Source organism: Caretta caretta, chromosome 2, assembly GCF_965140235.1.
Source record: "Caretta caretta isolate rCarCar2 chromosome 2, rCarCar1.hap1, whole genome shotgun sequence".
NCBI lineage: Eukaryota > Metazoa > Chordata > Testudines > Cheloniidae > Caretta > Caretta caretta.
In genome coordinates this window covers 255,522,404-255,548,922 of record NC_134207.1, presented here as the reverse complement: position 1 = coordinate 255,548,922, position 26,519 = coordinate 255,522,404, and the positions used below count along the sequence as shown (strand labels likewise).

The 26,519-nt window shown below is 44.0% G+C and overlaps 1 protein-coding gene across 1 annotated transcript; it reads right to left on the bottom strand.

Annotated features, from left to right (window-relative positions):
- Positions 1-1,309: 1,309 nt before the first annotated feature.
- CRYGN (crystallin gamma N) lies at positions 1,310-12,883 on the bottom strand. The gene is made up of 4 exons (XM_048842190.2): positions 12,863-12,883; positions 12,136-12,384; positions 9,029-9,174; positions 1,310-1,626 (listed from the first exon to the last, which is right to left on the bottom strand). The coding sequence occupies exons 1-4, from the start codon at positions 12,881-12,883 to the stop codon at positions 1,491-1,493; spliced, it is 552 nt and encodes a 183-aa protein (XP_048698147.2). The 3' UTR covers positions 1,310-1,490.
- Between the last annotated feature and the right edge of the window lie 13,636 nt (positions 12,884-26,519).

The following is a 26,519-nucleotide window of genomic DNA, read 5'->3' as shown; positions in this document are numbered from 1 at the left end:
GACTAACACGGCTGTTCCTCTGACACCTTAAAAAGCTCATTCTTGGCATTCCAAGGTCCGGCTGATTCTTTTTCAAAAACAAAACCCAGTGGATGTAACCAGATTTATTTAAGAAAAAAAACACCACTCCTCAGCAACATGTCTGTGGGCATGTAATTATCGAACCAGTGCCCAGATCTGGACACAGGCCTATGTGCAGTTCCAATGCAGATTGCCATTCTTCCAAAGTGTATCCATGTGCTCCATTATAAATGTGCAATTAATAGAGAGTTCTGCTTTTCTCTGCGCTCTTAAAATCACAGAATTCTTGTATATTTCACTCCACTGCATGCCACTCCACAAGGGCAGAACAAGACGCACTGCTGAGCGGAGCAGCCCTTTGTAAGTGCACTCTTGCATCACATTCAGATGCACTCAGGGCCTGCCATCCTTTCCAGTGTCCCTTTGAAGAGACAGCTAAAGTGCTTAGGTCAGCAGACTCTCCAGTGGACTAACGCACAGACTTGCAGTGAAGAAGCAACGGCTCAGCATTATAGGAATTCTGCCAGTTCCTGTCAGTAACCATCAGACAAATGAGCCTGAACAGCGAATATAATAAACCAATATATACCAGAGGGAGTGAAAAGGAGAATAAAATTATCCCTTTAAAAACTGGCCAGAAACAGTGTAGCTAATATCATATGCAGTTTATGCTCCTATGGGAAAAGAGCCATCTGACCTTTCAGGGCGATGTGTCGCTGACCACACAAAAGCAATCTCATTATGTATTTTGTAAATAATTTAAAAGACCGAGCTTTTGGCCCTTCAGCTCCACCCTGTCTATATCCCCCTGGCAGCCCATGTGAAGCTGCACCAGAGATCAATAGAATCTGGGATGCAGAGTTAGGAAAGGACCAATTGAGAACACCCAAGAAATACAAAGGGCTAAATGTATCCATTTAAGAAGAAGAAAAGGAAAGGTGCTACGTGGGCTATGTGAGAAAAACATCTATATTCTTATATTGCTTTTCAAAGGCACACACAGAAAATCCCAGCGGATTGTGGCCGCAGGAGTTCACAAGTCTCCCTTCTGGAATTAAACAGAACAATGTTCCGAGATGTTATACTTGTGGGATGGTGGCTTTTAAAATAAAATAATAATAATAATGGGCCTGATCCAAAGCCCACTGAAGTCCGTGAAAAAATGTCCAATTACTTCAGTGGGCTTTGGACCAGGTGCAACAGACTGCATGTGAATAATGTGCTGGTTTAGCATTGCCAGTACTGGTACCTCGTCTGGACAGCAGCAAAGCAAGCCCATGTGCTCTGCTTTATGAATCAAAGTACTGTCAGGCCATCTAACCAAGCAAAGCATCGTCTCTCATGTAATGGGGGAAAAATACCTGCAGCCAACAGCAGCTCTTAAGAATTTATTGCACACTTTGAGGGAGCAGAGGGGAAGATTGAACTCCAGTTTGCACCGGGACATTGTTTGTACAAGAATAACTCAGTTAAAAGTAGTTGACGACTCTTCTGAGGGACTGGATATTTGCACTGTGAGCTTGCCACATGTTAAAGCTGTTGTACTCTCCTCTCTCCACAACGTACATACGGCCACGATAATTGGGTTCCTCATACAGCACCCATCTAAAACAGAGAATGAATGGATTACTCAGGAAAGCATTTATGCAGCACAGTAGTAAAAACCATCTTTGGTCCCTTGCTGAATCCCTTTGTCAGATTTCACCCTGGAAGTTAAGGAGCATCTAGAGGTCCCAACTGAGATCTGAGCCCCATCATGCTGAGCGCTGTACACACACAGGACGAGACCATCCCCACCCCAAACAGTCCAAGTACACTCCATCTTCCTGAACCCCCCTTTATCTAGAAAAGTAAACTTGGTTCCCCATGCCTAGATCTAATCAATCTCTCTCTCTCTCTCTCTGTGACTGGTGAGAAGTGACCTTCTCAAAGGCCCCTCTTCCATGGAATTCCACAAGGTTCATTTCTTGGCTGGTTTTTTTTCCCCCCAATTTGAATTTGACATGTTGGAAGGTCTTAAACCAACCTCGTGGCTCGGTTAAGAGAGAGTGCTGCAGGCTGATCATTTTAATCAAAATACAGCTTCTGAACCACATGTTTTGAGCAATGTTCGAATAAACTTTTATTCTAAATGCAAATCGATTTGATCAATGCAGCACACAGCGATCTCCCATTATATACCCATTATATATATATATAGAAAAAGCATTGATTGGGCCCCACTGTTTGACTTTGCTGTTTTATCTGAAATGCTTTCTAGTCTGAGTACAGGAAATGTCACAATATTTTGGTCAATTCAAATACTCCGGCTCAGTCACCGTTGGAATTTAGTGGAGGCTCTGATGTACATGTGAATCTAAACAAAATCTTCAAAATTATCGTCAATTATTAATCGCAAGGCTGTGATCTCAATTTTCACAAATTACTTTTGTGCATTATCACCAATTTTTTTTAAAAACAAAAACCTCCAGCTCTTCAATGCTATTCTTGCCAAACAAACAATCTCTTGCAATCACTGAACCTTAAAAGGAACAAGACATGTGTCACGTCAGATTATGCTATTTGTGGTACTGGAAGAGAAACGATGCACGACACTGTATGTGGAACAGAAAACATCTATTGAAAGCAAAATACCAGGTTACCAGGCTCCAAAAAGTAGTCACCTCTAATGGCCATATTTCACCCAAAAACTGTCACATTTTCAGCTAGATGGCACTATCTTAGAAATTGCTATGAAATCAAAATCTCAGCAGCAGATTTCATTTTCAATAATGCCTTACAATCGTATTATTATTATTATTTACATTGAAGTTGTACCTAGAAGCCCCAGTAATGGACCAACGCTACATAAGGTAGATGCTATGCTCACTTACACTAAGCTATACCATTAGATGGACAGACTTTTCATTCAAATTACATGCAGTGTACTCATTTACACATAAGATAGGAATCACTCTGGACACTAACCATTTAAGTGCAGCAACCTCTGTGACAGAATTTGGCAGCTGTTCAACAGCACCTCCAGATAAGAACTTAGGACAGGAAGCGAAGATTTCTGTGCCCAATTGATATTGTCCATGGAAAATTAGCAAAGGAACATAATTACCTTCCAAAAGCCACAAGTAGGATACATCATCAAAAGATCCCTGGGGAGCAAAGAACCTTGCATCTCCCTGAAAGCCTATTATGGGAGACAGCTTTGCCTAGTGGATAGGGCACTGGACTAGGAGTTCAGGAGACCTGCATTCTCTTCCTGGCTCTGCCTTTGACCTGCTGTGGGGCCACTTCACATTTGTGCCTCATTTTCACCATCTGTAAAATGGGGATAATGTGACTTACTCTGCATTGTAAAGAGCTTTGAGATCTAGGGATAAAAAATTGTTATATATAAAATAGGATGCTTTATTACAAAAGCCCACCCTGTTCACACAGTAGTGCAGGATGGGATTGAGTTTGGGGGCTGCCAGATGTATGCAGAAGGGTAGTGGAGAGGAAGAGTCTGCTGTTGCACACACAGTAAAATCCACCATGTTTCTCATCTTAACTCATTGACCGGAAGGGGCTGTGAAATGCTCTGGAAACAGCGTGTTCATGCAAGATAGTGGACGTCATCCCTCATGTTGTTCTCCATATCTTTCACCCTTGGGATGATTCTGAAGTTATGCTGGCAAGATCTGGAGAGTTGGCACAGAACCCTCCTCGCCTGGAAGGACAGGCTGGCCCAGCATCGTGGCCCACAGCAGTGTCCAGAGCCCTTTGCAGATGGAAGGATAGACCCTGACACAAGGACAGGAGCTGTGTCTAGAACCTGCCTCATCTGGAGGGATGGCTTGTCTTGACATGGGGCCTTTGAGGCTGAGATAAGGGGTGGAATGGGACAATCCTAAAAGAATCCCACTCTCAGCTACATGGAAAGGTAAATTAATATAGAATTTAAAAAATAATTAAATCATTTATTTCTGTGATCAATATGAACAAAAGTATTGGGGGGAGGGATATTGAGCATTGGCCTGCTAAACCCAGGGTTGTGAGTTCAATCTTTGAGGGGGCCATTTAGGGATCTGGGGCAAAAATTGGGGATTGTGCCTGCTTTGAGCAGGGGGTTGGACTAGATGACCTCCTGAGGTCCCTTCCAACCCTGATATTCTATGATTCTATTGTTAAACTAAAAATGAACAAAGGTATTGTCAATGTTAGCCTCAAACTTCTGGAAGCTTCAAAAAGCAAGCTCTGCAAAGTTAAACTGAAACTTGAGGTCAGGATGCGCTGCAACCAGATAACACTTTAGGCCGGGTCAAATGTATGAAGATAAACTATGCACCCAAGCATAGCTTATAATATTAAAGCAACCACATTTGAAATAATTGGCTACATAAAGATAAACTATGCACCCACACATAGTTTATAATATCAAAGTAACCACACTAAAAATTTGGCCCACCCTAATAGCTTGGTCTGTTTTAAAACCCGTCAACAAATAAGATAAAAAGTATGAAGGCACAGGACTAAGATGTGTGTGTTTGATCATAAGGGGACCTCTCTTTGATCAGGAAACCTGACCCACACCCCCTGAATGGAAGGGACATGCACTTCTCGACTGTCTGTACCTGGCCAGTGCGGAAACCAGCCGACTGAAGGGTAATGTATTTTTGGACGAATGCAGGGTAAGGTTATGGAGTAAAGAAGTCTGGTTGCTTGAGCTGAATTGATCTCAAGTTTGTATCGATACTATAGCGTTAAGAATAGTAGTAGGTAGTTGATGAATAACATTACATGTACTTGTGCTTGTCTTCAGTACAACTTGCCATTTATATTAATCCTTATTCAGTGCTGGTCTTTAATCTTTCTTTTCTTATTTTGTCTGTGTTGCTTTTATAGCCGGAAGTCATTAAAAATCTTTTTCGAGGAATAATTAGTAGTTTTATTTTCTCTTATACGGACACTACTCAACCTCATTACATCTGTGTTGGATGGTGGGAAGTAGTGATCACCCAGGGCACAATTAGGGCCCTGATGTGTGCCCCCTTCTTCCTTCATCTCCACAATTTCCAATATTCTAAGAGCCTATTCCTTGCTTCTAACCCTTAATACTACGGCACAGCTGGAGGAGAGCTTAAGGGCCAAGCAACCCTCTTTAAAGAGGGTTTTAATGGAAAACCTGCACCCTGAAGCTCTCTTTCCCTGAGTCAGTGAGTGAGCATGTGTATTATCCCCAGTGAGCATTCGCAGGGGCTCTCTCTCCAGGTTCGGAGTCTCAGGAGAACAGATCACCGCAGTGCTGGCCAAGGGGGTGATTCAGCAGCATGCCATGTCAGATTGTGTCATGCACTGGCATGTGGCATGCCTGAGGCAACCTAAATTGATGAGACACAGGCTAATGCAGCCTTCCCCACACTGTGTTTGAAACGCCTTTCTTATCCAGTGAAAGGGACAGTTTAGCAAGAATATCGTCTCTGGGATCCTGGGGCAAGAGGGTGGAAGTTGTGTATTGGATCACACGTGTAACTGGCAATCTGAACCATGACCGAAGGTTGTTCTCTTCAGTCAACAGCAACAGATTGCTGGTTATGTGCGTGATCGACCCCTAACTGGCTAGATGGGCAACAGAGAATGGATGTGAGTGCAGCTCCTTAGGGCTTGCCTATGCTCCAAAGGCAGCTGCGCTGCTGTAGTGTTTCCGTGAAGACACGACCTACAGCAATGGGCCCAAACTCCTTTCCCCACCTCCCCACAGAGCTGGCCTGAGCCCCTCACCCAAGTCCTCTGTGTAGGGCTGGTCTGAGCCCTGCTGCTCCCCCCAACAAGCCCCTTTTTGGCAAAACTGGCATTTGTCATTTTGGTGATCAGTTGGCAAGAACAAGCAAGAAAAATGCCCAGTTTTGCCAAAAATATCAGGAGGTCTGGGGCCAAGGGTTCCCAAACTATTTCAATCACGCCCCTCCCCCAACCCTGTCTGCACCCCCCAGGAGCAGGGGCCAGGAGCAGAGCGGATTTGGGGGCCAGGAGCAGGGCCGCAGTTGAGAGCGGGGCCAAAACTGCGGCTGGAAGCGGAGCCGCAGCCAAGAGCAGAGCCGCAGCTGGGACTGGGTGCAGGGCTGGGCCCCACTGCACCCCCCCGAATGTTCCTTTGTGCCCCGCCAGGGGTTGTGTCCCACACCTTGGAGACCACTGCCCTAGGCTCTGATCAGAGCCATCCAGGGAGCCCAGACAACTGTGAGGAGCCCTGCACCTGCTTTGGATGGGGGGGCTGGGGTGCCCGAGAGCAGCTCCTAGCACATGTCCCTGTCCCCCCAAGATGTGCTGCCCAGGGCAGGTGGAGGGTACAGGGCTCCCCACAGGGGCCCAGGCTCCCTGGGCAGCTCTTACCACAGCCCAGCTTCCAGCCAGGCCAGGGGGTGGGGCCTTGGGAGGAAGGGAAGGAATAGGGGGCAGAGCAAGAGCCCAAATGTTCTTTTTGCCCAGGGCTCCAATAAATCTTAATCCGCCTCTGATGCCCAGCATCAAAACAATTTGTAGGTGTGGGTTGTGCAATAATCCAGGCCAATCCCCTCCAACACAGACCACCAAATCACATGATGGTCATAGGGCTCCTTTGCTCCAACTTCTTTCAGTAAGATCTTCCCCTTCTTTTCACCCATCACCCTCAGTGAAGATGCTCTCTTAGCATGGAAGCATCATGTGTAACCACAGACCCAGCTGTGCCTTGCACAAGCCAAACACTTCCTGGCTCTGAGAGAATTCTGCGGCTTTCTGCTTCCCCTCCACACACACACCCCCAACACACACACACTTCCAACGAAATGTGTTTGTTGGTAAAAGGAAATGTGGTACAATGAAAACAGAAAAATAACTGATGACATAACAAAAAACAACAAATGTGTTCCTGATAAAAGGAGATAAGTTTTTTCCCCCTGAAAACGTTAATTCCCCTGAAACAGTGACAAAGGGCAAACTCCGCACAACCCTCACTTTGCAAAAGGTTTCAAGGATGTCTGAAAATGTAGGGGAGACAGAAACTGGGCTGATCATAGTTTGCACTGCTACAATGAAGGATCACAAGGCAACAGTGAATGTAGCCTCAGAAGAGTACTGTGATACAGGGAAATATTATTATCCTCATTTTAAACACAGGGAGAATGAAATTCAGAGAGATTATGACCAAAATTGTCAAATATGAGTGACAGAAGCTAGAAGCCTACGTTCATCGGGCAATGAACTGAGTACTGATTTTTCAAAGTGCTATTGAAGTCTGTGGGCGTTGTGGCAGCTCAGTGCCTCTGAAAATCACACACACACGCCCCTCTTCAAGGTGTGAGACATCAACATTTACATTCAAATTCAAATGCTGTAGCCTTGGCTCATCTCTAAGTACCATGAAGCCACGCTGGGGAATCCCACAGGACTTCTAATGGAGAGTGGGAAAGCAGGAACCATCTTCATAAGGAAGCTCCTCCCCATGACAGCCTGGAATTAGACAGGTTTCAGAGTAGCAGCCGTGTTAGTATGTATCCAGAAAAGGAAAAGGAGTACTTGTGGCACCTTAGAGAGTAACAAATTTATTTGAGCATAAGCTTTTGTGAGCTACAGTTCACTTCTTCGGATGCGTACCGTGGAAAATATAGTGGGGAGATTTTATATACACAGAGAATATGAAACAATGGGTGTTACCTTACAGACTGTAACGAGAGTGATCAGGTAAGGTGAGCTGTTACCAGCAGGAGAGAAAAAAAACTACAAAAGGTTAGTGGTAGCTATGGTGTTGGCTTTGTGATTCAGACACCTGACTACTAGGAACTGGACTGAGGCCACCAGCTCATTTCACATATGCCACCAAACAACCAGCACATGTAAACACTCACTGCTAACCTGGGCTGGATTCAAACCAGCAACCTCGTGGGTCAAAAGGCTCCATGTCCCAGTAGCAAACCCCCAAAGTGGCTAATCCTCCCAGTCTGTGCACTTATTCAATACTGTCAGCTCTCTAGCAAACTCATGAAATAGCAAGCCAGATAGCCATTTACTGCACCCAATCCACTACATTTTAACTGGTGGTTGCCATTGTCTGTAGAGAAAAATTATTTTCAAGGTAAAGACTTCAATGACTCCTAAACCCTACCAGGAAGAACCGTCACTTTTTGTCTGAAGCATTTGGAGCAACCTCTTGTAGATGTTAAGATTACTCAACTTACATTTAATCCCCTCCCCACAAATAAATGTATAGATCAAGATGACCAAACTTCCTCCTCCGGTGCAAACCCTCTCTTAGGGCTGACTCCCACTGAAGCCAATGGGAGTCTTTTCAACAATTTTAGTGGAATAGTCACCACTGCACCCCAGCTCCAAACATTCACTGCCACCCCCAGTCCCAGTCAAGGAGGTTTATTCTTTTGTAACAAAGGTTAAACAAACAACCAGAGTGCACTCTTAAGTCAGTACCTGGCCCCCAGGCTTCAGGGCCACCCCTCCTACGGGCAGTGCTTAATTTGTAAGGAAAGAGGTGCCGGGGCTCAAGCAATTTTTTTTTACAGTCATTACTGATGCAGTAAGCCCAGAGGTGCTGGGGCTATGAAGTGCCAAGCCTAGAGGTACTCAGCCCTGGCACAGATTAAGCACTACCTACGGGTCTCTGACAGTCCAGCTCCTGGCAGCTTTCCAGCCTCAGCCAGCTCTGCTTCCTCCTTGGAGCGGCAGCCGCAGGATTGCTTCCCTGAACTCCCCTCTTGCTCCACAACTCGCCACAGGAGTTGGTGCCACTCCAGTGTGGCCTTTGCTGCTCGGGCTCAGCCTGCCACCCTCCCCCTTTATGAACCGAGGTGTAGCCCAGCCCTCTTTAATTAGCTGGATTAGGCTCACTTGCTCCAGTCCGAGGAGCTGGGCTCAGTCTATCCACAGAGACCAGCTACCCTGTGACAGAGTGGATTGGGCTTGTGTGGGGAGCGAGCTTCATTGTGTTTCAAGATAGAATTACATAGCAGTTGCATTCCTTTTATGTCCTTTGCTTACTTACGCTCCATCTCCATACACTTTGATGGCATTGACACAGTTCTTGTTCCAGCCCTGCCCTTGCAGGAAAGAGCAATCTTCAGTGAACTCCATGCAGTGACCACTAAAATGGCTCCCATCAAATATTTCCATTCTGTAATGCTCACCGTGCTGGGGACAAAGAGATTTAAGTAAACTCAAAAGAAAATGCATCAAATTGTTTCCCCTGATTGTAAAAGATAACCAGAAAGCAAGAATGATACCTCATCATGGAAATGTGGCAAAAACCCAACAATAACACTGCCCACCCACAAACACATGCTCACAATACCCACCCAAATACCCACATAAACATACAAATGTCTCTCACAAACAGCTCACTCACAAAAAAGCACACACAAACTCCTCCCCAAAATATACCTCTACTTACATCCACACACCTGCATAACCACTGGTCACACACAAACGTATTGCTCACGCTGTACTTACCACACATACTCCCACACCGTACTTACCACACATACTCCCACACCTTTCACCTCTAAATCCCCTCCCCCACCAAACAAGTACTTAAACACTGTTCACAAAGACGCACACCACACAAACACTATAAGCACAACCATTTCCCACTCCACATATACATTTAAAAAAAAACCCAAAATGCCATACACACACACACAATATTGGAAATGTAATTGAACAAAAGTATAAGAAGTAAGAACATAGTGCAAAAAAATTTAATAAATCCAAAATACACAGAGGTATTAGATTATTTCCCCAGTTTGTACTTTTCTTCAGTTCCAATCATATCTGTGGTTATTTACACAAGTTGTTGTGCCTTTCTTTAAAAAGAAAAGGAAAATATCTTCCCAGAGTCCTAGCTATGAAAGCCTTCAAGGGTGAGTTGAGGTAAATGTCTTTGGGGAAATTTTCCTGTCTTCTCCATAGGTATTTGTGATGGAGCTGGTCAAAAGATTTTTTTTAAGCAGAATTCAGACAATAGCTAATATATTTTTCATATAAATTGCATTATGCATGAAAAAGCTACATTGTAGTGCCAAAAATCCCATAGCATTCTCCAGCAGTGAAATCTCAGATACCATTCCTGACCAAACATTCTTCTGTGTAACTGTTGCCTGAATTGTTGAAATATTTTAAAACTCTCACTTGTATAAGAGCAATGGAGCACAGGCCTGAGGGGAAGAAAAGCACTCATGGCTACTGGCCCACAGATGTTCAGTGGGTCTCCATGGATCTGGAAACAAGGTTCTATGTGGTACCTTTGACAAGCTCATATTCCCCTCTCTGGATTCTGTATTAAACATTGGAAACTGCCCCCTACACAATAGACTTATAACTCTGCCATCGGGGCACTGCACTGGACATGCCTTAGGAGTCTCGTTGAAATGCTAATATAAAGACAACCTTTCCCCTTGATGAATGAAAAGGCCTGGTTCCAACATCAGCCAAAAGAGAGAGAGAGAGTCCACTACCCCAAAGATGTACATTTACCTCCCCTCAGCCTGGCTAAGGGAGTGATGCATCTCACCCAGCAAAGTTAGTAAATCAGCAACAGGCCCCAGGGTGTGCCAACCAAGAATAAAAAAACCATTAATACTAAGGAGGGGTGACAAGGGTCAACCAATGGAGCACCAAGCATAGGGCTACAGCCAACCTTTGACTTGTGCAACACACAAGCTTGAATGGGGGTGACACCATACAGCCTTCATTCTTCCCATGTGGCGTAGCAATTTCCTCCTGGCCCCAATCAATACCTCCTCGGTAGAGTCCTAAGAGCAGCTCTGTGCAGGATCCTCCAGCCACGTACGCCAACCAGAGCAGCATGGGACAGACAGCTGTACTGGCTTGGTACAGCTCCCGCTGATATCTTCTCATGGCAGTTTAAAATGTAAGAAAAGGTCCCCTTCAGCAGCTTGGCTCATTGGCTGACAAATCCTTATGGGTTAGTGAGACACCAGATTTATTTAATGGAGAACAGGGCCCGCAGTGGACCTAGTCCAAAGAGGCACCTGTTGATGTATAGCCTCATTTTCGTTTGCTGGGTACTGGTCAGCCAATAGGAGCTGCCTGTATAGGAGTAGTGAGTGGATTCCTAAATTTGAGAGGATGCTCTGGAGTCTAGAGAAGTATGTGTGGTCTTATGTATTGCACATGGACTAAAACTTCACAGGAGATGCACATATCTACACCCCCCCCCCTCCCATTTTTTTAGGCTAAGTTTTACACAACACCAAAGAAAGCTACAACCCAATGGGACTTGGTGGCTGTATCAACCTGTAAGTGGCCATAACCTGCGAGTAATTTTCTTTAATCATTCTCCCATCAGTAGCAGGTGATGTTGGGATCAAATGGAAAGCTCAAACCAGGTTCAATTTTTTTCTCCAGCTGCAAATCCTCCCACTTCTTCCCCGGCATGGTAAAGGCTCTCTGCTCTGTTTGTTTGGTTTCTTTGTGTGATCTGGGCCATATTTGGTATTAATTCAGGGGTGCTCAGAATTTGAAACACAAGAGATAAGGTGGGTGACTTTGCCAGGAGCCTGAGAGCTGTCCCACAGCAACATCCTCCTCTCTGGTTTGCACAGCAAATTGTGATTCCAATGGCCTCTCCTCCCTGTATACACATAGATTGCTAGTGGGTATCATCAGGAGTTCTGCACACACAGAGAGAGCAGAATATGAGAGTAGAGCCCTGCCTTGTGCACAGAACTTTGCAATTCATTTGCATGTAAATATTTCATAATATTTAACATTACAAATAAATGCATGTGATGCTGTAGGGGCATTGCCCTCACATATAAAAACCACAGCAAAATCGTACCCTATTAAAACTGCTGACTTGGAAGACAGAATACAGTTTCTGCCCTTGTCCTGAAAGCATGGGAAATTGTTATGCTATTTTGTGGCCTATGAAGACTGTTCATAGAGGGTCTACTTTCCCCAGAATGCTTTTTACCTCCTAATTGTGTATTATTTCTATAAAGCTCGTTTTCTCAGATATTTATTTAGACTCCAGCTAACATGGAAGCTAAAAGCACAAATGCGACCCCCTCAACCAGATATTTCAGCAACAAAAACAAACCTCTTGGAAACTAATTGAAAGTTGGCACTAACCATTCCGACAGGCCTGCAGGAGCCCATGCGATCATTATGGCCATTCCAACGGTAGAAGTCGGGGTATTCCCCATGCTCCAGAACGTATTGCTGTCCTCGGAAGTCTGGGTGACCAAAACAGATCCAAGCTCCACTCTGCACACAGATAGAGTTCACTCGGTTCATGAAACCTCTGTCCTGGAAGTTATCACAGTTCCCACAGACCTCCAGCTTCCTGCCTGTGAAGTATTTGCCCTCATAGAAAGTGATCTGAAATGAGGAGGGAGAGGATGCTGTATTGTGGCACATGCAAACACAGACTGCCTGCTTGTACTATGCATTGTTATTCTGAGCAGATGGGTGTCTCTGGCAGACACAGTGGTTCTTTAATTCTGAGTCCAACCAGAGGAGAACTAAATTGACACTGGACTATTTGTTTTAATGAGAATTGTAACACAGCTCAAGTTTACAACACTGCATGTGGCTTTTATACCACCTCTCTCTTGTTCTTTTGTAAATATAAATGTCTGAACAGGAAGCACAGCTACCAAAGTACACCCCATTCTAGTTGCTCCTTTCCCCTCCTTAACAACTTCGCTTCCATTTCTCCGCATTCATTACTAACAGTATCACCACATGATCTCACTTTGCCTTACCCTAACCTAGGAAAATTCCTACTATCTCAACCTAGAGAGAACTCTGGCTCTTTGGCCTGAACGGAGGACCAAACAGTTGTTTGTTTACTTACTTTTCCCGAATACTGAGACATTTTCTGCTGGATGCAAACCAAAGCCAAAGCAGAAGCCAAACCAAAAATGTGATCTACAGAAATGTTGGATACCCCACTATATACAGTGAGGAGAGATGAGGCTGGTATCGCGAGATCTGCTTAACAATACAGCAGAAATAGGAGGCTTTAAAAAATCATGCTTACTAGGCAGAACGTCCACTATCAGGCCCTGCTGAGTCCAGAGTTTTGATTTAGTGCGTATAATTTAACAAAAGATTTGTTTGGCAGGGATTTGACTGATTAGTGTTGCACATTTCGAGTTCCTTTCAGAGGACTTTGTTTTTAGAATGGGCAATAAGGAAATTAGAAAAAGGTGGCTGCTTGGAAGTGCGGGATCCTTTATTGGCATTTTCTTCTTCTTTTTAAATGGGCCGTTGTTTTTCAGCTCACTCTTACCTACTGGGGCTGGAGATCCCGAAAGTGAGCATCCTTGGAAGACTCCTTAACAATAACGATTTGTACTTCATCCATCAAAGGAACTGCTTCTCGTCCATCCTTAAAACCTTTTTAGACAGCATTCCTGAAGGCCAAACACCCCCTCTGGTGCACAGAGTCTGTGCTTAAAAACTCACAAAATTTATTTATTATTTCTCATTTTTGTTAATGTTCTGGCATTTCAAAGATGCAGCTAAGCACCAAGATATACATATATAATTTAGGATTAAAATGCCTCCCAGGGATTTTAAGCAAAGGCACCACTGACTGGGTAAATAACAGATTTCACAAATACCAGTAACTAGGGCTCCCTGGGCATATAGCTTCACATTCTATAATCCACAAATTTCTTAAAGGTGGCCAGCAAAAAAAAGACTTACTATTACTTGTATTACAATGGTGTCTAGCGGCTCGAACCATGATCAGGGCTCACTGTGCAGTGCTCTGTACAAACACATAGTAAGACAGTCTCTGCCCCAAAGAGTGTACAGTCTTAAGAGAAAAAAAAAAGAGCTGGAGGGGAAAAAGACAAACTGACTTGTTACTGGTCACACAGCAAGCCTGGGGCAGACTGGAATGAGAACCCAAGTCCCCTGGCTCCCAGTCTACTGCTCAAACCATTAGGCAATGCCGCCTCGCAATATAGACATCTACCTATTTTTTGCCGCTTTCTTTATGACGTATAAAGAAAGCCTGGCTAAAACTGAGGTTTTTTTAACATTAGAAAAATAGAAGAAGCCGCCGTATGTAACTGTGACAAGACTGACAATTTCCTACAATATTCTGAGTGAACTTTATTGAATATAGGACTTGTGTACACTTAAAATACTGCAGCAGCACACCTGCACCACTGCAAGTGCACCACTGTGGCACTTCTGTTAAGACACTACCTACACCAATGGGGGGGGATTCGCCCATTGGCATAGGTATCCCACCTCCCCAAGAGGCAGTTCTGTCGGTTTAAGTGTGTCACTAAAGGTTGTGGATTTTTCACACCCCCCCAGCAAAATATAGTTATACAAACCTAATTTCCTAGTGTAGACTAGGCCTAAATTAAACCTTATTGAATTAAGTTTAATACGTTTGGAATCCTGTTGTATTAATTTAGATGGAATATATTGGCTAAAGGTGTTAACATAACCCAGTCACTGTCCAACATTAAACAGTGATACACAAGGACCAGGGCTTGGTCTACAGAGATTTCAGCCTGCTTAGCACAACAGCAAATACACCATTAAAATCCTTTTAACTTTATATTAAAGATACAGAAAAGAAGGGAAAACAGTTAAAGCATTTGAAATGTAAAGTATTTAAGTAAGGCTTTCTTTTAACAATATCCCTTGTTCCCTTTCCCTTTAGCTGTAGAGAGTTTTTAGAAGGAATTCCTCCAGCCCTACCCTGTTGTTTGACAGTCTCTTAGTCTGTATTAAAGATACTAGTACACTGTCTTTTTGGGGAAAAGAAAAGAAGTTAGTTGAGATAGGCTGGGGTTGTCATTGATGATGTTGTTATTAAAGGCCAGTATCAGATGGGAAAGCCCCCCTGTTTGACCGTATTAAAGATGGTAACTATCATTCCAGGTGGTGTTTGGGATTCTGCTGGAGCCTATTGGGGTGGCCATGTCATCTGTGTCCTTCTCTTTCTGGTCAGGACACTTCTCAGGGTCAGGATGATGAAGACCCAGGGGCTCAGGAAACAGTGGGGTTGCAGCCAGAATGGTGAAGCTGGCTCCAGTAGCTTGTCTGTTCTTTCCAGTTTTTCGTTTAGTTCTTTCGTCCTTTCCTCACAAAAATCTTTTTCTTTTAAGGACTTTAAAAAAAGGATGATGGGTGGAATAGCTCCTCCCCTCATTATTTTGTCTACCAATTAGGCTGAGTCAATGAACCAATTTTGGTTCATTAACTTTGGCTTCACATCTCTTGTTTTTAACAAGCGTAATATTAACACAGTCCTTGAATCATATCAGTTTGGCTTTTTGGTTTAGACTAAGTCAGTTACTTTTTCCCATTAATATTTGTTATTGTGGGATATCGTAACATTTTATGAACTTTTACATGCTTTTTATAGTTGAGCTCACAATTCAGGTACATTTGTAGACCCAATTGTCACAACAGTCCTATATGGAATCTGGGGGACACTTTAGGATATTATGAATAGCAATATTGTAAAATTGCAATGAGTTATGCCAGATAGGGCATGCAAGATATCTGCAAAAATGTTATTATTTGCCAGATATTATAATCTTGTTTATGTGTTTGTATCACCTTTATATTGTGAGTTATAGATATGTATGTCTGTATTTCAAACTTGTGGTATGCTTCTGGGTGACATCCCCAGACAGTTTGGCATCACCACTGCCTAGCCTGCTTGATGGCCCATTAAGAACCATCAGCTATAAAACTGACCCATTGAGAGAAGGCAAGGGATACACCTTATGACTCAGCAAGGCATTCAGGGGCATGCCTATGGACAGAAATGGCTTCCAAGCTATGTGCTGGGCAGCTTGTGTTTGAAACAAAGGAAGCACAGACCACATGGCAGAAGACTATAAAAGGCAGTTGCATCTTTTCCATTTGGTCTTCAGTCCTGCTTCTTACCTCTGGAGGAACATTGCTACAAACTGACACTCTGAACAAAGGACTGAATGACCCATCCAAGCTGTGGCTGTATTCCAGAGGGACTTTCAACCCAGCAAACTCATCAATACCGCTAGGAACCTGATATATGGACTCTGAAGTCTTTGTATGTATGTGACTGTTTTACCATTTAACATTTCTCTTCTTGTTCTTTTTTCTTAATAATAAACGTTTAGTTTTAGACACTAAAGGATTGGCTGGCAGCATGGTATTTTGGGTAAGATCCAAACCTATACTGACCTGGTAATGTGGCTGACACTTTGGGATCAGACTAACATTTTCTATATGTGAGCAGAGTTTTTAAAATAACTTCTCACTATACTGGACCTAGGTGCTCACTGGGAGCCAGAGAACTGGAATGCAATAAGGGGGTTGTGTGATTTCTTTTTTTGCTTCTTGGTAATCAGTGTGGGGGATTAGAAGCACAGTTTGTGACTGGTTGGGGAGTTTAACTTCAGTGTTACCCACTAGTCTTGGGAGTATCTGCTCTCCCTTTTGCAGCCTGCCCTGCCCTTGGCATTTCCAATGAGGGCTGCCCCCAGGCACCACAGAGCACATTGGTGTAGTCATGGCAGGATCCACAGAACCAGATCATTGGGGTTGGGGATCAAAACCCCACGCTATTCCAAATTTGAAATTTAAAACTGAGAGTGTTAAAGGTTAAAGTTAGTCACAATGAGTGATCCACAATCAAAACGGTAAGCCCTGAGAGAGTGTCTTCAGCATGAGAGAGAAATGGCAGAACTTCAGATGCAAGAGAAGCAAACCTTGGCCCAGCTGGAAAAAGAAGCGGAGGAGAGAGACAGAGAATCTCACAGGAAGCAGATGGAGCTGCTGCAAGCTGAGACTGAGGTTGCCAGACTTAAACTCCAAATCAAAATAATGAAAGAACAGCAGGAACTGTGTTATCCTGGTAGTCCAGCTCCTCTCTACAGCAGAATGTGTTCAGTTTATAACAATGCTGGTATGTTGTTTAATAATGATGTGGTAACCATGTTTAATCAGGGGAATGTCATAACTCACTCCCAGAAAAAGCATGAATGTGAATCCTCTGTGTTATCTGTAACAGACAGGGAGATCTGTGAAGGGCGGGTGTTTGACTCCAAGCAGTTGTATGTTTTTAACCAGGTATGCTATAACCAGGAAGAGAGCGTCTCTAGCCTTGGGATTATGGAAAATAGCTTTTTGTCCAGTCAGAAAAGCAGTTTATATGGTGAAGAAATTTCTGAATGTCTGTCTAATATCTCAGAAGTGAATCTGGAATTAGACGAAGCGCAGAAAGAAGCTCAGGAAAACATTTATTTAGAGCAAATTAATGTTGGTCAGTTTGAAGCCCTAACTGAGGAAGATCAGTGTAGATTTCTGGTGGGTGATGGATTGATGGCCAGTGAAGTTTGTGAAAGTGAGCCGGAACAAAGTAAAAGTGATTTGCTTAAAGTAGCTCAGTATGAGCAGCCACTGTCTGTGAAAAATTCGGTGTACAAATGTGGTCGCCCCATCTCAAAAAAGATATATTGGAATTGTAAAAGGTTCAGAAAAGGGCAACAGAAATTATTAGGGGTATGGAACAGCTTCTGTATGAGGAGAGATTAATAAGATTGGGACTTCCCAGCTTGGAAAAGAGACGACTAAGGCCTGGTCTAAACTGGGGAGGGGGGGGAGACACGAGCTAAGTTGGTCTAAGTTATGCAACTTCAGCTTCGAAAATAGCGTAGCTGAAGTCGACATACTTAGAGCTACTTTCCGCAGTGTCTTCACTGTGGTAGGTTGACTGCTGCCACTCCCCTGTCGACTCCGCCTATGCTTCTCACTCTGGTGGAGTACCGGAGTCAACAGGAGAGTGCTCGATCTATCACGTCTTTGCTAGATGCGATAAATTGACCCCCACTGGATCGATTGCTCCGGAGGTAAGTATAGACTGCCCTAAATGGGGATATGATAGAAGTCTATAAAATCATGATTGGTATGGAGAAAGTAAATAAGGAAGTGTTACTTATTTCTTCTCATAACACAAGAACTAGGGGTCACCAAATGAAATTAATAGGCAGCGGGTTTAAAACAAACAAAAGGAAGTATTTCTTCACACAATGCACAGTGAACCTGTGGAACTCTTTGCCAGAGGATATTGTGAAGGCCAAGACTATAACAGGGTTCAAAAAAGAACTAGATAAATTCATGGAAGATAGGTCCATTAATAGCTATTAGCCAGAATGGGCAGGGATGGTGTCCCTAGCCTCTGTTTGCTGGAAGCTGGGAATGGGCAACAGGGATGGATGATGATTACCTGTTCTGTTCACTCCCTCTGGGGCACCTGGCATTGGCCACTGTCAAAAGAGACAATACTGGGCTAGATGGGCGTTTAATCTGACCCAGTATGGCTATTCTTATGTTGTTGTGTTAAGGGGCAGGGGAGGTTCCAGCACTCCTGATGGAGTGTCCAGTTTTTAAATATTACCAACTTATCAACCCTAAGATGGTGTTAGGTTGCAGCAAACTCTGGTAAGCTTATTAGCATGTGTGTAGGTTCATTTATTGTTTGTCATCTGTTTTCTCTTTGATGCTTTGTACCTCAGGAATAAAGTAGGCCTGCACAGGAAGTGGTGTGTGATCTTTTATAACCGTGGCAATTATACCTGTTAACCATCTCTGAAGAGAAAGCAAGCAGGCGTGCTTGGGCAGCCTGTCTCTCCTGGGAATAACACAGTGAAAGCAGGGAACTGTGCAGCCTGGAAATACCCTAGTCAGAAAGGAGTGAGATGAGGGTCTCCACCCAAGAAAGGCAACAGCTGGGGAGCTGGAAGCTTGACAGTGGGTGCCCTTGCTGGACCTGTGCGGGGAAATACAGTAGTTGCAGTTGCTCTGAACTATGACAGTGACTAATAAAATTATGGCGTCACAGGACACTGAAAGCTGAGCTATTGAGAGGGGAAAGGAGTTCTAGTTTCCCAGACTTTTTTAGGTTTCAGAGGAACAGCCGTGTTAGTCTGTATTCGCAAAAAGAAAAGGAGTACTTGTGGCACCTTAGAGACTAACCAATTTATTTGAGCATGAGCTTTCGTGAGCTACAGCTCACTTCATCAGATGTTTACCGTGGAAACTGCAGCAGACTTTATATACACACAGAGAATATGAAACAATACCTCCTCCCACCCCACTGTCCTGCTGGTAATAGCTTATCTAAAGTGATCAACAGGCCACCTGTTGATCACTTTAGATAAGCTATTACCAGCAGGACAGTGGGGTGGGAGGAGGTATTGTTTCATATTCTCTGTGTGTATATAAAGTCTGCTGCAGTTTCCACGGTAAACATCTGATGAAGTGAGCTGTAGCTCACGAAAGCTCATGCTCAAATAAATTGGTTAGTCTCTAAGGTGCCACAAGTACTCCTTTTCAATTTGCAAATGAATTCCAATTCAGCAGTTTCTCGCTGGAGTCTGGATTTGAAGTTTTTTTGTTTTAAGATAGCGACCTTCATGTCTGTGATTGCGTGACCAGAGAGATTGAAGTGTTCTCCGACTGGTTTATGAATGTTATAATTCTTGACATCTGATTTGTGTCCATTTATTCTTTTACGTAGAGACTGTCCAGTTTGACCAATGTACATGGCAGAGGGGCATTGCTGGCACATGATGGCATATATCACATTGGTGGATGTGCAGGTGAACGAGCCTCTGATAGTGTGGCTGATGTTATTAGGCCCTGTGATGGTGTCCCCTGAATAGATATGTGGGCACAATTGGCAACGGGCTTTGTTGCAAGGATAAGTTCCTGGGTTAGTGTTAAACCAGATGTTAAACCAGATGTTCTGGTTTAACTTGGATTTAAACTTGGAGAGTGGTCAGTTTAGATGAGCTATTACCAGCAGGAGAGTGAGTTTGTGTGTGTATGGGGGTGGGGGGGATGTGAGAAAACCTGGATCTATGCAGGAAATAGCCCGACTTGATTATGTAAAGAGTTGTCACTTTGGATGGGCTAGCACCAGCAGGAGAGTGAATTTGTGTGGTGGGGTGGAGGGTGAGAAAACCTGGATTTGTGCTGGAAATGGCCCACCTGTTGATCACTTTAGATAAGCTATTACCAGCAGGACAGTGGGGTGGGAGGAGGTATTGTTTCATATTCTCTGTGTGTATATAAAGTCTGCTGCAGTTTCCACGGTAAACATCTGATGAAGTGAGCTGTAGCTCACGAAAGCTCATGCTCAAATAAATTGGTTAGTCTCTAAGGTGCCACAAGTACTCCTTTTCTTTTTGCAGACTTTTTAGACACTTTTTTGTTAGTGTCATTTTGTTAGTGTCAACCATTTCTTTCAAATAACTAATGAACCATTTGGAGAAAGGATGAAATGGTTAAAATAGTAAATATTCACACACCCCCTTCAATTAAGGTGTAAAAGGCCACACACACAGATCCCCGATACCTAGAGGTCTTCCAGCAGAAACAGGAAATAATAAGGCTTGACATTCCTAATATTTATTAGGTTAAAAAAAGCTTCATCAGAAAGAAAAATGGCCACCTTTAAATGTTTGTAGGGATGCAGGAAACAAGCAAAAAATCTACTGAGGCATCTCATCAAAATGCTGACATTATTTTCTAAGTGCTAAATTAGTCACCACATTGTCCTAGGCAAGTAATGAACATATGGAAATTCACATGTTAAAGAGCTACCAAGATCTTACTGCAGTCACCACATCATGAAAATGAGACCTGCACTGTCTATTTAATGCCTGGATAAGCAGGACATGAATTGTACAATAATTTCCACTGTCTTCTTCATCTTTACATTGCTCCCCAGTTCCAAAAGTGATTTTTGATCTTTTAAGATGGAATTCCTGTGGGGTGTGTCAGGGTTCCCTCCCCACTCTGAACTCTAGGGTACAGACGTGGGGACCCGCATGAAAGAACCCCTAAGCTTATTTCTACCAGCTTAGGTTAAAACTTCCCCAAGGCACAAATTCTTTGCCCTTGGAGGGTACGCTGCCACCACCAAGTGATTTAACAAAGAATCAGGGAAAGGACCACTTGGAGTTCCTATTCCCCCAAAATATCCCCCCAAACCCTTACACCCCCTTTCCTCAGAGGGCTTGAGGATAATATCCTAACCAATTGGTTATAAAGTGACCACAGACCCAAACCCCTGGGTCTTAGGACAATAGAGAAATTAGCCAGGTTCTTAAAAGAAGGATTTTATTTTAAAAAAAGGTAAAAATCACCTCTGTAAAATCAGGATGGAAAATAACTTTACAGGGTAACAAAAGATTCAAAAACACAGCAGGACTTCCTCTAGGCTTAGTTTCAAAGTTACAAAAAAAAAAAAAAACAGGAATAAACCTCCCTCCAGCAAAGGAAAAATTCACAAGCAGAACAAAAGATAATCTAACACGCCTTGCCTGGCTTTTACTTACCATTTGTAATATGAGAGACTTTTAGGATGGTTTATAGGAGAAGGAGTTTTCTGACCTGATGCTTCTCAAGAGAACACACAAAACAAAGCCTTCAAGATCTGAAAGTATCTTCTTTCCCCATTGGTCCTTTTGGTCAGGCGCCACCCAGATTATTTGAGCTTCTTAACCCCTTACAGGTAAGGAGGAATTCTAGGCTACCCTTAGCTGTATGGTTATGACAGGGTGAATATCTCAGGATGGCTTTGTCAAATTCGAGAACACATCAGCTGACACTAACAATGTTTCTTAAGTGCCATGCTGATGGAGGAACTGTGGTGGCAGCTGTCACTGGTGTTTAGGGCTTGGTGACCAGGGGCTACCCCCCATCCATCTTTTTGTTGTATCTACTTGTTGCCTTTCATCAGACACATTGACCGTAAGCTATTTGAGGCAGGGAACTGACTTTTCAAGAGGTGTGGGTGCACTACCAAGCACCCTGGGGTCCTGATTCCTGACCAGGGCCTTCCGTACTACCACAATGTAAATATGAAATAATAGCAACAAACAAGTAACAGACAAGTCACATCAGAAAATACTGCAAATAGAGAGAGAGAGATGTATGTGAAAAATAGCATATTGAAGAATCATAAGCACAGGCGTGGGTTTCTTGAACTAAACGTTTAACTTCTACTAAATAAAGGAAAGGTTGCCAATGAATGAGACCTCAAAACAGCAGTAAGCAGCTTTCAGAACTAGTGCCCTCTTCCTGAAGCTCACAAACTGCTCTGCCGCTCAAGCTCCATTTCTAGGTTTAGACGTGTGCAGGCTAGAACAACACATTACCTTTTGTGTGCTCCCAACCAATAGCAACACAATAGATCATGTCTCCAGAAAGAAAAATCAAACAGACAAACACAAGAGAAAATATGGATTCCCTCTGTTGCAGTGGTCATTTTCAGGGGAGTAACAACTAAGTGGAGGGTGTGAACCTTAGATTTGGAATTTGGGTTCAAAACAGATAAGTACTGAAGGTGTTGATTTTTATCCACACTAACCAAACCCCTTGGGTATGAAAAGTCAGGCTTGAAATCTCACAAGATAATGCTCTCGCCTGAGCTCTTGAACACTTCCTGTCCTGCTACAAGCTGTAAATACAGTGGAATGAACAAGGTACACAGGCACTCTGCTTCAGCTCCAAGCTGGACACTAGAAGTGATGGGAAAAAAGTAAGCAAATGTTTTTGAACCTCAAAAGAGGCTTGGGTTTGAAATGGCCCCAGGTTAGGGATGAGGGTTGTTGTCTATCAACCATCCCTAACTTACATGAGAGTTGGAACCCTACATTCAGCTTGGGCAAAATGTTCAGCAGCTCCTAAGTCACATAGGAGCCTAAATTCCATTGAAAAAAAATCAGTGGACTAAGGTTTCCACTTCGGTGATTTTCAAAAATGGGACTTTGGTTGCTTTTGAAATTTTTACCCTCTATCCTGTTCCCTCCCTCTGATACCTGGTTGGAAAGTCTATTCTATATAGGGTCTTACACTACACTCATCAATGTAGTATCTGAGCACCCTCAAGTATTCAAGTCTTATGGGATATGCACAATACTGCGGGGCTAATTCCTCAGACTAGCTATAATGAGCAGACGTACAGCAAGACTGTCTGGCTGCGCGCAGGTCATTTTTGCATTCACAGCAATGCTCAGCAAGAGTGCTTGCACAGCATTTTGAAAATACGAACATTGGCTGATTAATCCTCAACTTCCCTGGGAAGTAGCCAAGTGTCATCAGCCCCATTTCACAGATAGGGACATTGAGAAGCAGGGCAGTCAAGGTCACAAAATGAGTCAGAGGCAGATCTCAGGAGTTCCTGCCTGCCAGACCTATGCCCAAGCCACTGTGTTGCTTCACTTTGATCCCACTGCATGATATCAGCCTTTCATACAGAAAATAAATGGATTCTGTGTTTCCAACTGGATTTGTATTGCTCAGTTCTTGGCTGGCTCAGAGATAGAGGTATGGGGCAAATTCACATTAGCTCTGCTCACACCACCATGCTTCCTCAGTCTACTGTACCGTGAATGTTCAGAGATCAATACTTCTGCAGGTCACTCTGGTTCTGCCTGCCCCATGCTGCTCATGCCACTCTGACCTGCCTCCCCTGTTATAAGTGATTTATTCCTGCTCGAGCTGTTTTGCATATTAATATTTTCTTTTTCAGTCTCCATATCACCCTGGGAGCTAGTCAGGCATGAAGGACACTGCTGTAGCCCTAAAGAGATGGCAGCTATCCCCAGACACTTCTGCACTTCAGAACCAGGCATGTTAGCAGTAACCAGGGAATGAAATGGCCGTTGTCTGCTTTTTCTCCCTCATCACTGTGCATCCCCTCCCCACTCATTAAACACCAATGCATGTTGTTTTCACTGTGAATGCTGCCATGCAATTCACTACAAGCTCCCCGCAACCTATGCTGTCATCCTTCACACCCCTCTTCAACAATCTGTCTGTTCGCGCTCCCTCTCCATTGCCTTCTGTGCTGGCATCAAGTTTATTTGGAAGAAGACTCACAATTTCACCATTGCAATCCTTCACGCTTATCATTTGCTTGATCTATCTCTCAAGTTAAATTGCCTTGATCTTTATCTCAAATCAATGGCTTTTTTCTTTACCTCCAAAATGTCATCTCAACAGCATGTTTCTGGTCAGGAAAATTACCTGTCAATGACACTTTCTTACTCAATAAAACTTGTGTCTGGGTGTGCCCTTCTTCCTGACACAGAAGGGATAACATAGTGGTTTGAGACTCACCTTTGAAATCTCTAGGGCAGTGGTTTTCAACCATTTTTCATTTGCAGACCTAGAGTTGCCAATTTTTTGTTGGCTGCATTCCTGGAGATTTTATCACATAACAATTTTTAATCAAAGATTAATCTTTAATTCCTGGACACTCCAGGCCAATCCTGGAGGGTTGGCAACCTTATTGCAGACCCCTAAACATTTTTGAATGGAGGTGAAAACCCCTTTGGAAATCTTAGACATAGTCTGCAGACCCCCGGGGTCTGAAGACCACAGGTTGAAAACTACTGCTCTAGAGTACTAGACACCAGAGGTTCAACTCAGGCCATATCATGGACAGCTGAATCCTTCTTGGAATTTGATGAGGAGTGTTGTTCAGAAAAGACCTAAAAATAAGAATATGAAGCTCCTGTGGCACTTATAGAAAGAGCTGGAGCTTGATGGAGTGTTCTTCAGCAAAATCCCTTTCAATCTATTGTGCTTCCTGATGGCCTCCCCTCTTCTCACTTTAGAATCCTTCTGGATGAAAGATGCTATCAAAAGGATGTATGATTTTTACATGTGAGTGAGTTGGATTTTAGTCTGTCTCCTGCATTGCCAACAAAATTGTCCACTAAATTCTAATTACAGCTCTTTATTAATAAAACTCAGGATTCATATGGGTCTCAGTTCAACAAAGCACTTAAATACATGCTTAACTTTAAGCACATGCTTAGTCCATCCCTATTCAGCAAAACAGAAAGTTAAGTATGTGTCTAAGTCATACTGACTTCAGGGGATCCAAGTATGTGTTTAAGTACTTTGCTGAATCAGTGCCAGAGTGCTTTTCATCTTCAAAGGATGCAGTGAACATGAAATATCACATAGTGGTAGGCCCATGCATAGGTATGCAAGAGTGTTGAGGACACACTGAGCCTTGGACCCTTCCACACAGAAGCTGGCTATAGTTGTAGCCCTCACTACTCATCATTGGCTCTTCTGCAGGCACTAGCTGCTCCAAAAAGGTGAGGGAGGGTCAGTGTCTTGTCCCTTTCACACAAGCCAGCAGCGTTTGTCAGCTATGAAGGGGGCTGCGTGCTGCCACCCACCTCCCATCATACGCACATAAAAAGCAGCAGGAAGCATTTTCCCTCACTGAGGCATAATGACTCCCAGAGCTCCCACAGAGCATTGTGGAGCTGCACCACCTCCTATTCAAGGCTATGTCTTAATGACACAAGCTGACCCTAAATAATCAATCTTCACTATGTCCCTGGGAGAAGGAACCCAGCTTGACTCTCAGACCCCAGGATGACACTGCAGTGCTGGAAGGTAGAGGGCCGGGGAAAAAAGCAGTTGGCCAGTTTACGTCAAAACATTTGATGCGGAGGCCGCTGTGAGAGAAAAGAGCACTCCACAATGTCACTGTTATAGAGTCACATCTCTGACCTGCATCCTGCAGACCTGATGACAGGACATGGCCAGAACAGAATTAATCACACTTGGGTTTGAAAAACCCCAATACCAACATGCTACGCTTGTGGCAGTCAGAATACAGATGCCTGGGTCTTACCCACTGCCTCCCAATAGTCCAGCCCTTCTGCTTTCTCCCTCCACCCCCCACACCTGTCTCCCAATGGTCCAGCCCGGCTGCTTTCTTCTTCCCCCTGCCCCCCAGACACCTGCAAACCAGTTTTTCAGAGACAAAGACACACTAGCACCCCAGCCAGGTGTTAAAAAGCTATCACCAGCTTAAGCAGCCATTCTTCAGCAATGGGAAGGTGTAAACAAGAAATTTCCATTTCATCACAGAGCCAGTTCAACCCTGTAATGGGATCACCACCCACCTCTTGCAAGCTCCCCCTCTGGTTGGGTGTGTCCACAGGTTTTAAACCACTCCAGCCCTGATATGGGGCCTTATCCCCAGTGCTTCCTCCCTGGAGACATTATCTTCCTGTGGCCCACCCCAGGCTCAGTCCCTACTCAGTCCCCACCGCCAGCCAGGAGCTCCTTCATTGCTCCCCGGGTCCTGCTAGCAAACTGTTTTAGGCTCGGTCCTAGCAGCCAGCCAATCAGGAGCCTCTTGCTCCCCCTGTCCCTGCCAGCAAACTGTTTTTGGTCCTGCTGCTCTTCCAGCCAGGTACACAGCAATCCTTTCCTCTCCAACGCCAAGCAGCAACTGCCCTGTCTCTGGCTTCATGGCTCCTTTTTATAGGGCTGGGCCCTGATTGTCTGCTTCCCCTGCAGCCACTCTAGCCTGCTTGGAGGACCTTCTCCACTGCTTCTTTCCTAGTATGGGTGTGGCAGAACCCTAAGGCCTCAAGCAGGGGGCCTTGTCCACTCCATTACAAACCCTCACATCCACAAGAAACTACTTGTCACCTACA

Coding starts and splice junctions, on each gene's coding strand:
- CRYGN (XM_048842190.2), bottom strand. CDS start 12,883: ATGTCTCAGTATTCGGGAAAA. Junction 12,385..12,862: donor TGTCTCAGTATTCGGGAAAA/GTAAGTAAACAA, acceptor TCCTCATTTCAG/ATCACTTTCTATGAGGGCAA. Junction 9,175..12,135: donor CCTGCAGGCCTGTCGGAATG/GTTAGTGCCAAC, acceptor CTTTGTCCCCAG/CACGGTGAGCATTACAGAAT.